A 15399-nucleotide genomic window follows, 5' to 3' on the forward strand; every position below is an offset into this window, starting at 1 on the left:
GCGCAGCGGCGGAGGAAGCCGAGGACGCAGTGGCGGCGTCCTTCAAGATGGACTTCTCGATCTTCAAAAAGGGGCTGTTAGGAAGAGAGATAGCAATGACAACGGTGGCGACAACGATATAGAGAGAGGCGGCTCTTTTAATTCTAGAGTCAGCGACGGCGACAACGTTGCCTCCCCCACCCCCTAAATTTCCATGCAACCTGTGTGATGCTTCAGGAACCCTTGGAATAACTATTGTAGAAACACCGACCGGGTTGTCTTATAGCTGACACGTTCTTTTCTTTGGGCGACCGATGCAGCGTGGAAATTCCACGTCCCAAGGTTGGTGTATCACCGCACAAGCTATATCGTGTTGTGTGCTTGGTATTAGGGACGGAGCCAGAAAACTTGAGTTGGGTGGTCGATGTAGTAGAGAAAATTTACAATGTTAGTCGACAATATAATTAACCGCACCATATTATTATATATACCATACATTATTGTGATTATTATTGATAACTAGTATTTTCACCCGTGCGATGCACGGAATGAATTTGTTATAATATATTAAAAATATTTGGGTCGTTATACAATTATTTAAATTATAACATCAAATATTATTATGTGCAATTGAAGACATGGTCTCACTACTGGAAATTATGGAATTTTCGACCACCTGAAAGTGATCTTAAATCAAATCGAAAGTAAAAAGTGGTCGGAAATAGCTATAAAGGCTTTCGACTTGATTTAAGATCATTTTCAGGTGGTCGGAAATTTCATAATTTTCAGCAGTGTCTGGATCGTTTATATTTGTTGATGCTACCATTGTTTGACTTCGAGCAATTAATTGCTCAAATTAATAACTAATGTGTAGATGTACGCATGTAGTGCTGTAACTTTAAAGATTTTATATATCTTGTTTAACATTTTTATAAATTAGACAAATATATATATATATATATATATATATATATATATATATATATATATATATATATATATATATATATAATGTAAAATAATGTTATGGTATTGTTTTTTGTTTATTTTCTTATTGATTTATTATTATATGTATTATTTTTAGGATTTAACTGACCGATTAACCGAAAAAACTTCTATTTAGTTAACTCAGTAATACAAAGTTCAGTTCGGTTAACGGTTAAAATTTTAAAAATTTCGGTTAAAACAATCCCTTCTATGATTTTTTGTGGAGTCCAATATGAGTTGGAGGATAGAGAAGAAGGAGAGATAGGCAATTTATATCGTGCACCAGGGCGCACATTGCATTGTCCGCCCTGATGCAAAATGATGTCGTTTTGGATTTTTTTTGTTGGGAATTTCGCTTTCCTGTGTCGACTGTTAATTTTCTTTAAAAGAAATTTCATGTTTCGAAAATGTACATAATTGTATACTAGAATGTATATAATTGTATAACAAAATACACATACTCTTTTTTGAAAAGATAATACACATAATCTAACATAATACATAATACACATAAACTTTTAACATAATACCCATAGACTCTTAACATAATACACACAAATTCCATGTTTCGGATGCACATAATTGTATTAAAAAAATGTACATAATTGTATAAAAAAATCTACATAATTGTATAAAAAATGTACATAATTGTATACCATAATGTACATAATCGTGTGAACTTCCTACACAACTTAACAAAACGACGTCGTTTTGAGAGGCGCGGGGCGCACAATGCCGCGTGGTGCAGGGTATAACGATTGAGATAGATCAGAGTGAATTTTGAACTCCTGAGAGATAGTGGTTTTTTGTGGGCCTCATAAGAGAAAAAAATATGAAAAAAAGACTGCACATGCTTTTTTTGTGCTGCATTTTAGTTTTTAAAATAATAGGAAGTAATATGGTGGTAGGAGACATTGTACCAATATCAAATATAATAATAATAATAATAATAATAATAATAATAATAATAATAATAATAATAATAATAATAATAATAATAATAATAATGATACTGTTGTCTTTCTAGTGTTGTCTATGTGCATTTTTCTTGTAGTGATAAGTTTTTTCCACTGGATTTTTTTAGGGTAAAGTTTTTAATCAGGAAACCGGTGCAACACATGGCTTAACATATTTCGTGTACTCTTTTCCTAGTCTAGGCTTTTCCCACTAGGTTTTTATACTGAGGGTTTTAACGAGACATGCGTGTGCTTAAATAGTGGCCAAAGGCTTAGTGCAACAAATATACATAATTGATGAGCATTATATGATTATCCCTTCATCATCTCTATTAATGTTTCTTAGGGAATGAATATCCATCTTGTGTGTATGTGTGTGTGTATGTGTGTATGTGTGTGTGCGTTTGTATTGCTATGATCAATAAGAGAGAAATGTTGATGAGTTCTTACATCTTCTGTTCTACATTTTCTCTACTTACTTCTCTATTCCGTATGTCTTATTACTTTTGCGTACGATTGTTGTGGTTACCGTACAATTAGGGATTGACGTTTCGGGTTTCGGTTCAGTTTTTTTCATCTGTTTCAGTTTTTGTTTCGTTTTTTTTTCGGTTTTAAACAAATTAAACCATTCGATTTAACAATAGAGTTGGGTTCGGTTTCGCTTTGGTTCAAAAAAGTTCAGTTTTAGTTCGGTATTCGGTTTAGTTTTGGTGGAAGCCCACTATTTGAATGTTTCTTTTTTTGCCTGACCGATTGTTCAGTTGGCTCACTTGGAGTGTCACTTGAAGTGTTTTGTTGATGACAAGATGAAGAATCATCAATCTGCATAGTTACTATTTGAAAAATAAGAATTATTAGAACACCAAATGTTGAGACTTACGACTTAGAGTTGAGGTCTGAGGACTTGAGGAGTTAAAGTTATTAATTATTATAATATTTATATATAATACTAGCATTTTATACACGTGATGCGCGAAAATTTATGTCCAACATTAAAAAATTGAGAAATGCAAATACTTACAAGTTATAGTTATATTTTGCAATTCCTTAAAGTAGTAAATTTTAATCATCGTAATTGAAAACTATAGAGATGAACAAAATTTATAATTTGTTTATTAATAATGTAAATAATTTTGATATAATTTATACTTTGTTTTTACAATAAATAAATAAAATACCAATAATATTAATATAGTACCCGGTCACATATATTGGTAAGTATGCGCGCCTATATATATATATATATATATATATATATATATATATATATATATATATATATATATATATATATATATACACACACACACACACACACACACACACATATATGATTTACCATTCATAAAAAATTAATTAAACCCCTACCGTTATGTCCGTTTTTTCCGTTAAGTTTTTTTTATCATTATGCTATAAAAGTTGTATTTTACAATATTTTGGACAAACATACCCCTACCGTTATAGCTTCCGTTATCTTTTCACTATTGTTACCATGCACATAGCCACATACATCCACCATATATTTTCTTATATTATTCAATAATAACAAGATATACACATTTTTATATATGTTAGTTATTTTCTAAAACATAATTATCAAATTTATAAAAATGTTTTACATTATTATTATTATTATTATTATTATTATTATTATTATTATTATTTTTGTTATTATTTACAATCATTTAAATATTTAAAATCTAAAAGAATTTAAAATTTTAATATAAAGTACTAATATTGGGCACATACTTTTTGTGCATCGCGCATAAAAAATACTTGTAATAATAATAAGTAACATAAATAATATTATATAAAATTTTTGTAACTAGGTGTAACATTACCATAAAAGAAAATATAATCTAAATTATCAGTTAAAAACATATCCAATTTTCTTCATATCTCTTATTCAAAAAGCAATGAATATAACTAAAGACACTCAAATTTGACCTAATAGCAACAATTTAAAATAATAATAGTTTTAAGCAATTACAATTCAATATCGCCCTTTGTGATATATTCTACTCTACTATTTCTAAGTAGATAATAACATTAAAGGAATATTCTTTATATTCATTGTTTTCCTTGAATTGCCCAACCTCAAAAGAAATTACTCAAAGAAAAAAAATACTTTTAACTAATTGGACAAAATCGCAATTAATTACAAATCAATATATCCATTTGTGATATGTTCTACTCTTTTAGGAAGTTGATAATAACATTAAACGAATATTATTTATTTTCATTATTAAACTAATATTCTTTATTTTTATTGTCTCCATTGAATTGCCTAACCCTCATAAGAAATTAATCAAAGAAATAAATATGATTTTTTAGCTTCCAAATATATATTCTAATGTTTAAATCCACTACACATTGCATTAAAATATTTATATTTATTATTTGTCAAAAATTGACCTAGCTACCGCATGTGATAAAAAAATAAAACTAAAATATGTTATTGCACGTCAAGATGATAATATTAAGAAGTAAATTTAAAATGAGAACATTTTGCATCACTCTTAATATAGAATATAATTCTCTTAATCATTAAATAGTAAAAATCCAATAAAATAACCATAATAAGTCATATAATGTATATTAGTAAAAAATATTCGTGACAGAGTGTAACATTATATTTATCATATAATGTAAATAATATTATATAAAATTTTGGTAACAAGGTGTACATTACCATAAAAGAAAATATAATCTAAATTATCAGTTAAAAACATATCCAATTTTCTTCATATCTCTTATTCAAAAAGCAATGAATATAACTAAAGACAATAAAATTTGACGTAATAGCAACAATTTAAAATAATAATAATTTTAAGCAATTACAATTCAATATTTCCCTTTGTTTTATATATATATATATATATATATATATATATATATATATATATATATATATATATATATATATATATATATATAGGGATGCACTCAGGTGCGAATAAGTGCTCAGGAGGGAAATGCGAACGAATCAGCGCGCGACACGTGTCCAGATCTCATAACTTAAAAAAATGCCGTGGCATTTTTGTAAATAATTGAACATCGAAGTGCAAGTAAAATCACTTACAAGTGCACCTACTTTCACCTATAAGTGCATGTAATTTTGCCTTGTTGGCATTCACTTTCTGCAAACATTCATGCACCTGGGTGTGCTTATAACTATTTGTGCAACTATTTATAACTATTGGTGCAACTACTTATAACTATAGGTGCACCTACTTTCACCTATAAGTTCTTGTAATTTTGCGTTATTAGCATTCACTTTCCGCAAACATTCATGCACCTCGGTGTGCTTATAACTATATGTGCAACTATTTATAACTATAGGTGCAACTACTTATAACTATAGGTGCAACTACTTTCACCTATTAGTGCATGTAATTTTGCCTTGTTAACATTCATTGATCTAAGTTCAACGGGTAGTAATACCCCTGAAAACCACTCGCAAACATTCATACACCTTGGTGCAACTACTTATAACTAAATGTGCAACTACTTAGAACTATTGGTGCAACTACTTAGAACTATAGGTGCAACTAAGTATTGATGCTCAGTGTAAATTTTTACTTGCACCTATAATACATTTTACATGCACTTGTAATAAATTTTACTTGCACTTTGATGTTCAATTATTTACAAAAATACCACCGCATTTTTTAAAAAATTGTGTTTCTCATCCATTGGATCTGAACACGTGGACGAACAGAATTCATTCTTATTTCGCGCCTAGGCGAAGCATTCACACCTGAGTGCGATTCTATATATATATATATATATATATATATATATATATATATATATATATATATATATATATATATATATATATATATATATATTATTCTAGTATTAGTAAGTAGATAATAACATTAAAGGGATATTCTTTATTTTCATTGTTTCCCTTGAATTGCCCAACCCCATAAGAAATTAATCAAAAAAATACTTTTAACTAATTGGACGTAATCGCAATTAATTACAAATCAATATATCCTGTGATATGTTCTACTCTTTTAGGAAGTTGATAATAACATTAAACGAACATTATTTATTTTCATTATTAAACTAATATTCTTTATTTTTATTGTCTCCATTGAATTGCCTAACCCTCATAAGAAATTAATCAAAAAAATAAATATGATTTTTTAGATTCCAAATATATATTCTAATGTTTAAATCCACTACACATTGCATTAAAATATTTATATTTATTATTTGTCAAAAATTGACCTAGCTACCACATGTGATAAAAAAAAAATGAAATAAGTAATTGCATGTCAAGATGATAATATTAAGAAGTAAATTTAAAATGAGAACATTTTGCTGCACTCTAAATATAGAATATAATTTTCTTAATCATTAAATAGTAAAAATCCAATAAAATAACCATAATGAGTCATATAATGTATATTAGGAAAAACTATTCGTGACAGAGTGTAACATTACTGTAAAAAAAATAAAAATTTATTCCATTTTCCTCGTATATGTGTCCCTATAAATATCATATCATCTCAGCATGCATATTAGCCTACCCACACAAGATCCATAAAGAATAAAAAACCACAAATAGATCTTGAGCACTTAGCTTCTGTTGGAAAACAATTAATAAAGAAAGACTCACTTTTGCAGTAAAGAATAGGCCCCTAATTTTCGGTCAAACTACTCACCTTGTCCAATTCAACATTGGAACATGTTCAAACCATGATCCCCTTTTTTCTCTCTAATTTGTGGCGTTGTAGAATTGGTTTGTTGCACAGCAACACTATAAAACCACCAGCCATGTTGTTCATTAGAAGGCATCCATTTCTATTAATCTTTCTCTGCCAAATTATTGTCTGAGCATAATTTTGCTTTGCATCTGTGCAAGCTGTCCAGAGTCTGCCTGTGTTACCGGTCGAAAGCAACCGTGTGTGCCCAAAAGTTGCTTTTAAGGGAGTGTTATACATACACGACACAGTGCCTTTCGTTATACATTCACAGTGTTCTTCGTTCCTTACATACAACACGACATTGTCCACTCTCCAAATTACAACAGTTAAAAGCAACTTTTCTGACAATGTCTTCATACAAACCTGCTGTTGATCTAGCAAAGCTTGAGCCTCTTACGGGCTTGAACTTCCGCAGATGGTTTGCCAAAATCTTCATGTACTTCGAACAGACTGAAACCGACTATGTTTTGCTTCATGACGTTGCTACGTACACTGTCCAGCCTTCGTCGACTCCTGTCCAAACAAGCATGACTACTTCACAAAAACCAACTGATTCCCAAGCAACTACAGAAGGTACCAGTTCTGATCCTAAAGCATCTTCACCAATCACCGAAACTACGTCTGAAACTTTACATGCGATCACCGAAGCTGCTCGTTCCAAATATGACAAGGACAACAAATACGTGCGTGCAACACTTCTTCAAAACATGGTCCACTCCGTCTTTGACATCTTCTCCAAACACAGGTATGCGAAAACTATATGGGATCTCTTACAAAATAAATATGGGTCTGATGATGCCGGGCGTCGAAAATATGCTGTTGCCCGATGGTTGAACATCAAAATGTTAGATTCGAAGCCAATTTTGGAGCAGGTCCATGAATATGAAAATCTAGTAACAGACATGCTCTCAGAAGGTACCCAGGTAAATGATACGTTTTTGTCTGATGCACTTATAGAGAAATTGCCTGAATCTTGGGCAAATTTCCAAAATAAAATGAAGCACAATTCCAAGACGTTTACCTTGGAGGAATTGGTGAAATCCATCAATATTGAGGCCTCAATTCGCCAAAACAGGCCTGTTGCCTATCTTGGAAACTTTAAAGCTAATATTGTAGAATCCAGTTTTAATCAGAACAGGGCAAAATCTGGAGGTCAAAACAAAAGTCATAAAAGGAACAATAATAACAAGCCCAACAACAGTGATAGCCGCTTCAAAAATGACAGAATCCAGAAAAAAGGGAAAGGCGGTCCATGCTTTGTTTGCGGGAAATAGGGGCATCGTGCAGCACAATGCTATCACCGCAAAGGGATTCAAAATCAGAATTCCCAGAAGGCAAACAATGATGAACCAAGAAATCAAGCAAACTTACTTGAGAATCCGGAAGACGCAGAAGTGATTGCAGCTGTGATTACTGAGGCCAATATAGTACAAAATCAAGAAGAATGGGTGGTAGACACTGGAGCCTCCCGCCACTTTTGCACAAGCAGAGACTTATTTAAAGAATTCTCATCAACTGAAGGAGAACAAATCTTCATGGGGAATTCAAGCGTTTCTGAGGTAAGGGGTAGTGGAACAATAGAACTTATGTTATATTCTTGAAAGAAACTTCTTTTACAAAACGTGTTATTTGTTCCTACCCTTCATAGAAATTTAATCTCTGGAGCCTTGTTGAACAAGGCTGGGATTAAGTTAGTTTTTGAGTCTAGTCGTCTGGTCATGACTCGAGGGGAAAAATATCTTGGGAAGGGATATTTACGTAATGGGCTCTTTGTGCTAGATGTAAATGTGGTTAGACCTGAACCAAATTATGTTGTTGCAAATTGGCATGGTCCAAATAATAATACTCCTTCTGCTTATATTACTGTCTCATTAAATGATTGGCATAGTAGATTAGGTCATGTTGGCTTAAACTGCTTAAATAGATTGAAAAGTATGGACTTATTGCCAAGCTTGTCTATTGATTCTTATTCTCAATGTGAAATATGTGCTGAAGCCAAATTTGCGAGAAAATCGTTTTCTACTGTAAAATCGCGCTCTACATCAGTTTTAGAATTAATTCATTCTGATTTGGCTGACTTTAAAAATACTGAAAGTAGAGGCGGACGCTATTATATAACCTTTATCGATGATTTTTCCCGCTTTAAAAAAGTTTATTTGTTGAGAACAAAAGATGAAGCTGAACAAAAATTCTTGATCTTCAAATCAGAAGTAGAAAATCAGCTAGATAGGAAGATTAAAAGACTTCGTTCTGATAGGGGAGGAGAATATGAAACAAATTTTTTGAAAAATCTATGTGAAAAAGCTGGTATTATTCATGAAGTAACTGCTCCGTATACCCCTCAACAAAATGGTATAGCAGAAAGAAAGAATAGAACCTTGAAAGAAATGCTTAATGCCATGCTAATTAGTGCAGGTGCTCCTGACTCCCTGTGGGGGGAAGCTGCGTTAACAGCAAATCACATTCTTAACAGGGTTCCCCATAAAGGGTTTGATAAAACCCCTTACGAGTTACAACACGACATTGTCCACTCTCCAAATTACAACAGCTTCTTCCTCTTTTCTCATTTCTAATCAATATCATGACAAGAAGGAGATTACGATTAGCATATATTGTGAATCAATCGAAAAGAAAAGCATCTTATCAAAAAAGAAAGAGAGGGCTGGTCAAAAAGCTTAATGAGCTAACTGTTCTTTGTAATGCGGATGCTGCCATGATAATGTATAGCTCGTTTGAGCAGGGGCCAGTGATATGGCCTACTATTGAAAGGGTTCAAGAGCTGATTGCTAGGTTCATGCAGTTGCCGGACGTGCAACAAACGCGACGAATGATGAGCCAGGACAGCTTTGTTGCACAAAGGCTTGAAAAGTTGGGCACCCAGCTTCTAAAATTGAAGCAACAAAACAGGGAGAAAGAGATGAATGCAGTGATGCATCAGATTTTTCGCGGAGAACAGATAGTTGATTATCTGAGTTCCGTAGATTTAAACGATCTGGGATGGGTTTTAAATACGAATATCGTTGAAAGTGAAATGAGGTTTGAAAGAGATTCCCCAACTCTGGCTCCTTTTCTCCCTGCTGCTCCTTCTCTTGCAACAGCGTCACCTCCTGTTCTTGGGTCTGGGATTAGCCATGTTGTTGCTCCAACAGATGTGTTTTCCGGGCAAAGCTATCAAGGCACGGTGGGTATACAAACTTCCATGTTTGCCAATCTTAATCCTGGAACCGCGTGGAGTTATCAGAATTGGGCTTTTATAAATGATAGTAATCAGAATAACCCAACTCAGGGGAGACCAGGTCCTAGCACTCAGTAATCAAAATCCTTAAAGATTTTGAAAACTTCTTTAATGTTGTCTCATGTTTTTTAATTTTATGCTGTTTTGTATTTTCCAGTTAAATTGATAATAAATATATGAAATCAAATTTGATATCCCTTTACATTGACACAAATTATAATAGTAAGATAATTAATGACATATTGATTGCTTCAAGTATTAAATTAGACACAATTAATTGCAATGTAAATTTCACATGTTGTTGATGAGGATTCTCATTCTTCATTACAACAGGAATGGGTATGGGGAAAAATTCGGGGAACGAGGCCGGGGGATGGAAATACCCTACCCTACCCCGATTCTTATAACAACAACAGCGACAATATAATTATTATTGTTGTTGTTATGATTATTATTATTATTATTATTGTTATTATTATTATTATTATTATATCGTTGTAGAGTGCTTGTATTGTATTTATACAGGGACAGATCAAAAAAATTATCTAAGTTGGGAAAAATTTAAATGACATTAGAAATGGTAATGACAAAATATCAAACAATCATAATAGAGTTAAAAAATAAAATAATAAAAATTACAAAAAAATGTTTTTGACACAAATATATAAAATCAAAGTTCATATCCCTTTGCATTGACACAAATTATAATAAAAAGATCATTAATGACATATCTATTGATCCAAGAATTAAATTAGACAATTAATTGCACATGCAAAATCCTTCTCAAAATACAAAAATATAAAAAATAAATGTTCATATCCCTTTGCATTGAGCCCTTTGCATGGTAAAAAACAGAGTAAAAAAATGATATGATTCAACCTCGGACCCATTTAAATGTAGCAGATAACAACGGAGTTCGAGAATTGATGTGTATTCAAATCATTGGAGCTAGAAATCGTCGATATGCTCATATTGGTGATATTGTTGTTGCTGTTATAAAAGAAGCATTACTTAATATGCCTCTAGAAAGATCCGAAGTAGTCATAGCGGTATTGTGCGTATCTGTGAAGAACTCAAACGTGACATGCGAATGATAATACAATATGATGACAATGCTGCATTTTTATTGATAAAGAAGGAAATCCAAAAGGAATTATAATTTTTGGTGCAATTTCCAAAGATTGAGACAATTCAATTATACAAAAATAGTTTCATTAGCTCCCAAAGTATTATAAAATGAAATCGTGATATGTTTCTAGTGCATTATTTGAAAGACAAATTCATAGACAAATAAGTGGAAAAAAAAAAAACATAGAGGGGTTCGAATAGCATCCACCAATATTATCCAAAATATTATTAGAAATCTTTTTCGAGAAGGTTTTATTGAAAACGTGAGAAAGCATCGAGAAAAAAAAATAAAAATCTTTTTGTTTTAACCGTGCGACATAGAAGGAATAGGAAAACACCCTATAGAAAAAAAAACAAAAAAAAAAAACAAAAAACAAAAAACAAAATTTTTTGTGTTTTGGAACAGGAAAAAAAAATGGGGGAGTTATTGAATATCGTTCTACCTCTATTAGTTGATACCTCAAAATCACTTACAATACCTGGGATTGAAGAAAAAAAATGAATTCCTATGGTTTTTATTATGAATCTCTTCCAAATAGTATGTTACAGGTTTATTTATAGAATGAAGATCTGATTCTATGTTCTGCTTCGGAAAATATCCAACGTATAGGTAGTTATATGGATACCGCCAATAAGTCAAATTTGAAGTAAGTCCTTATGATTCAACCAGAGGACATATAATTTATCAACTACGCGATGCCACCAAGATTTGAAGGAGCATTCGTTTTTCAAGTTTAACAAACATGTCTTTCATGGAAATAGAATTCGAGACGGCAAAATATCAAGAAACGTTTTTGAAAAAAGTAGACTTCAAATGAAGGTAAGGAATGAGAAATATGAAAATAAGAGTTATTGTTGGTAAAATTTGGGAAAAATCTCGACTAATCCGTAGAAGAGGACCAATTATAGTGAAAAATGAACCAAGTTGCTAGCGAGCCACTCGGTCAAAGCTCAACTCGAGTTCGATCAATTTCGAGCTCGAGCACCCTGGCTCTTTTTGTAATCGAGTCGAGCTCGAGCTCGAGCTCTAATGTTTTAGGCTCGTGGCTCGTTGAGCCTCTCGCAAGCCATTTACATATATACATCCATACATACATATGAAAATTCCTTGTTCTTCATTCCTCAACCGTTACAATCAAGCATGCAGGAACAAACATAACTTTAATTATGAAAATTCCAGTAGACCATCTTTTAAACCTCAACAACCGTACACGGCTAGACCTTAAACTTCTCAATCTGCTATATATGCTTAGTCAGACTTCAAATTCTACACTTGAGGCAATGATGCAGAAACAAGTTGATGAGCAGTTGCGATTGGAGCAAGAAAAAAATTGAATAATATGTGCCGTGCTTATCAAAAAGTTACTAATAAAGTTAGTTATTTGGTTTTAAAAAAAAAGTTAGTTATTTATTATCTCAGATCCAACGGCGGTTTTCGTTTCTGATTTGGTTTTGGGTTTTTTATATTTGATTTGGGTTGGTTTCACAGTGGGCGCCGAGGTGGGTCTGAAGGCGCTGGATATGAACCGATAGCCAGCGGGCGTAGCGGCGGAGGAAACCGAGGACGCAGCGGCGGCGTCCTTCAAGATGGACTTCTCGATCTTCAAAAAGGGGCTGTTAGGAAGAGAGATAGCAATGCCAACGGTGGCGACAATGATATAGAGAGAGACGGCTCTTCCAATTCCAGAGCCAGCGACGACGACAACGTCGGCTACCCCTGTAACACCCCCGATTTTCAACAACTTTTAAAACCAATTAAAGCTTAGCAAAGAGATAAACTCTGCTCAATAAGATTAAACAAGGCGGAAGCTAACTAAACAAAACCGGGAGATGCTATTCCACACCTATATCAAACATAGGTGCACAGGCAGATACTATAACTACAGCAGTCTAACAATTCAACTACTTAGGCTCACAGGCCTCAACAACTATTAAAGGAAGAGATCTAATCTATCTACAGGCCACTAGCGCGCTCTCCAAAGCTACCCAACCTGAAAAGCAACAATAAGAAATGGGACGACGCCCGGTCAGCGAATAATGCTGGTAACCCTATCATATATAGATAGTATTATACAAAATCATTTTTGAAATGGAATACTATATATATAAGTTCAAAGTCAATGATAGAAGTCAACCACAAGACTCTACACACTCACAACAAGAATAAGGGAACACATGACATCCCAAGAATAAGGGAACACATGTGATTTCCACTATAGTTGCTTTGGGATCGTGTCCACACTTCAACAAAAATCGTGCCGGAATATTGATCTCAAATAAACCGCTGTTTACAACCCCTACAATCCCATCTCCGATGTCCGCAATCCATTTTGAAAACCAATCAATCGTCTGTCTATCCCACGTACAATTTCCGTTGACTTTTGGTAGGGAATATCCCGACCGACATAACTTTACCCCGGCTGGTGTGTCTTTGTCTTTGTCTTCTTGTCTTTGCAGGTAACAGGTCAGGCTTCTTGTGAAGAACCCGGTCGGGGTCTGACCGGGAGTTGCCCGAGTGGCAGTATACTCGGTCGCACAGGCAGAGCCGCAGCATCAGCCCGCTTCTCGGGCTCGACGCTCGGCTCGTTCGCGGTTGGGGTCGGGGGGTGCTGATGCGATGGAGGCACCACGGCAGGCCCAATAAGCAGCGGAGGTTCCTGCCCGAGCGAAGGACCCCGAAGAAGTTGCCCGAGCGGTAGCTTTTGATCGTCTTCGACCGGCGATGCGACAATGTTTGGGGCTCCAAGACCCGAACCGGCAGCCGAAAGACGTACAGATGCAAGAAGCCAGCCAGGAGGCTTCATCCAGGCATAGCGGGTCGAGATCTCATCGACGACGACGCGCTCGGGACGCAGCCCAAGCTGCCCAAGCCGCCGAACTTAACAAGACTCGAGGATTGCTCTATAACCTCCAGGCGGAGTTTGCGCAATTCAGAAACGCACACCCTACAACACCCCCTGTCGACCAATCGTCCCTACTCAGGACGCCTTTCACTGCTGAGGTAATGGCTCAGCCTTACCCGCTTGATTTGAAGGTCTCCGGGGAGAAAACTTACGATGGCCGTTCGGACCCTGAAGTCCATGTGAATGATTTCTACGGCAACATGATGCTGAAGGGCGTATCAGACGTCGTGATGTGTAGAGCTTTTTATTCCACGCTCACCGGTCGGGCGGCGGAGTGGTTCCGGACTTTGCAGCCGGGCTCAATTGCAAATTTTGATGCCTTGGCGATCAAGTTCGTGAGGAAATTCATCACCTCTAAGGTGGTGAGGAAGCCCTACATGTACTTGGAGAAGGCCAAGCAACTTGAAGGGGAGAGCTTGACTGATTTCCTCGTCAAGTGGAAGGCGGCGGTCGGGGAAGTCGAGCCCATGGATGATGCGACCGCCACCCACATGCTACACATCTCCCTCCGGGCGGGTTATTTGTATCAAGACTTCATTCTCCACCCCCCGGCCACGTATGAGGAGGCCCTTCGAAGGGTCACGGATTATGCCAACGCCGGCGAGGCGAATGCCGTAAAGCGCTCGCAGGAGGTCGGATCTTCGTCCCGTAAACCGGCCGGCCGGGCAGAACACCGATCGGGTGATGACCATCCCCGATCCCGCACCAGGCCTGGTGAGTTTACGGCCTTGAACCGATCCGCAGCGGAGGCCATGCAGTACGCTCAGTCCTGCAATCTCATCAAACTCCCCCATCCCGATCGAGACGGCCCCGACAAGAGTAAGCATTGCGCTTACCACCGATGTGCCGGGCATGACACTGAGGAGTGTACCCACTTGCGCCAACTGTTGGAGGATTTGCTCAATCTTAGGAAGTTGGACGAGTGTGTGGGGAAGAGAGAAGATACCAAGAGGAATACCGATCGGAGAGATCACCGGCGCTCCCATCACCGTTTCGATCGTGATAGACGCTCCGATCGGTCAGGTCAGGACCGAAGAGACGATCGTCGTGATGACCGACGGGACCCTGACCCTCCATCTAGCAGCCGACCAGCAGGAAAGCAGACCATCCACGTCATTTTTGGTGGTTTGGACGACGCTTCCCGACCGAGGGGTAATTGCCCGGTCGCCGTAGTGGATTCCTAGGACACCGGGAAGAGGCAGAAGATGGAGCCCATAACCTTCACCCTCGAAGATCAACCCAGCAGCGGTGACCATGGCATGGAGGCGCTAGTGGTCACAATTGATGTAAAAGGGACGGATGTCCAGAGGGTTATGGTGGACACTGGCAGCAGTGTGAACGTCCTTTATTTGGACGTGTTTGAGAAACTTGGACTTGACAGGAAGGAGCTGACTCCGGTCGGTGTACCACTGTCGGGATTTACCCCGAGGGAAAAATAACGCTCCCGGTCGAGATCGGCACATCCCCGAAGTCGATCAAGACGGAGCTAG

General features: G+C 35.9%; 1 protein-coding gene across 1 annotated transcript; it reads left to right on the forward strand.

Annotated features, from left to right (window-relative positions):
* Positions 1-9224: 9224 nt before the first annotated feature.
* LOC109166033 (agamous-like MADS-box protein AGL80) lies at positions 9225-9956 on the forward strand. Its single transcript, XM_019314917.1, has one exon. It carries the CDS (start codon positions 9225-9227, stop codon positions 9954-9956), a length of 732 nt encoding a protein of 243 aa, XP_019170462.1.
* The last annotated feature ends 5443 nt before the right edge of the window (positions 9957-15399 follow it).

Source organism: Ipomoea nil, unplaced genomic scaffold (assembly GCF_001879475.1).
Source record: "Ipomoea nil cultivar Tokyo-kokei standard unplaced genomic scaffold, Asagao_1.1 scaffold3084, whole genome shotgun sequence".
Taxonomy (NCBI): domain Eukaryota; kingdom Viridiplantae; phylum Streptophyta; class Magnoliopsida; order Solanales; family Convolvulaceae; genus Ipomoea; species Ipomoea nil.

Excerpts from the sequence above, each read along its gene's own strand:
- LOC109166033 (XM_019314917.1), top strand. The coding sequence starts at position 9,225 with ATGACAAGAAGGAGATTACGATTAGCATATATTGTGAATCAATCGAAA.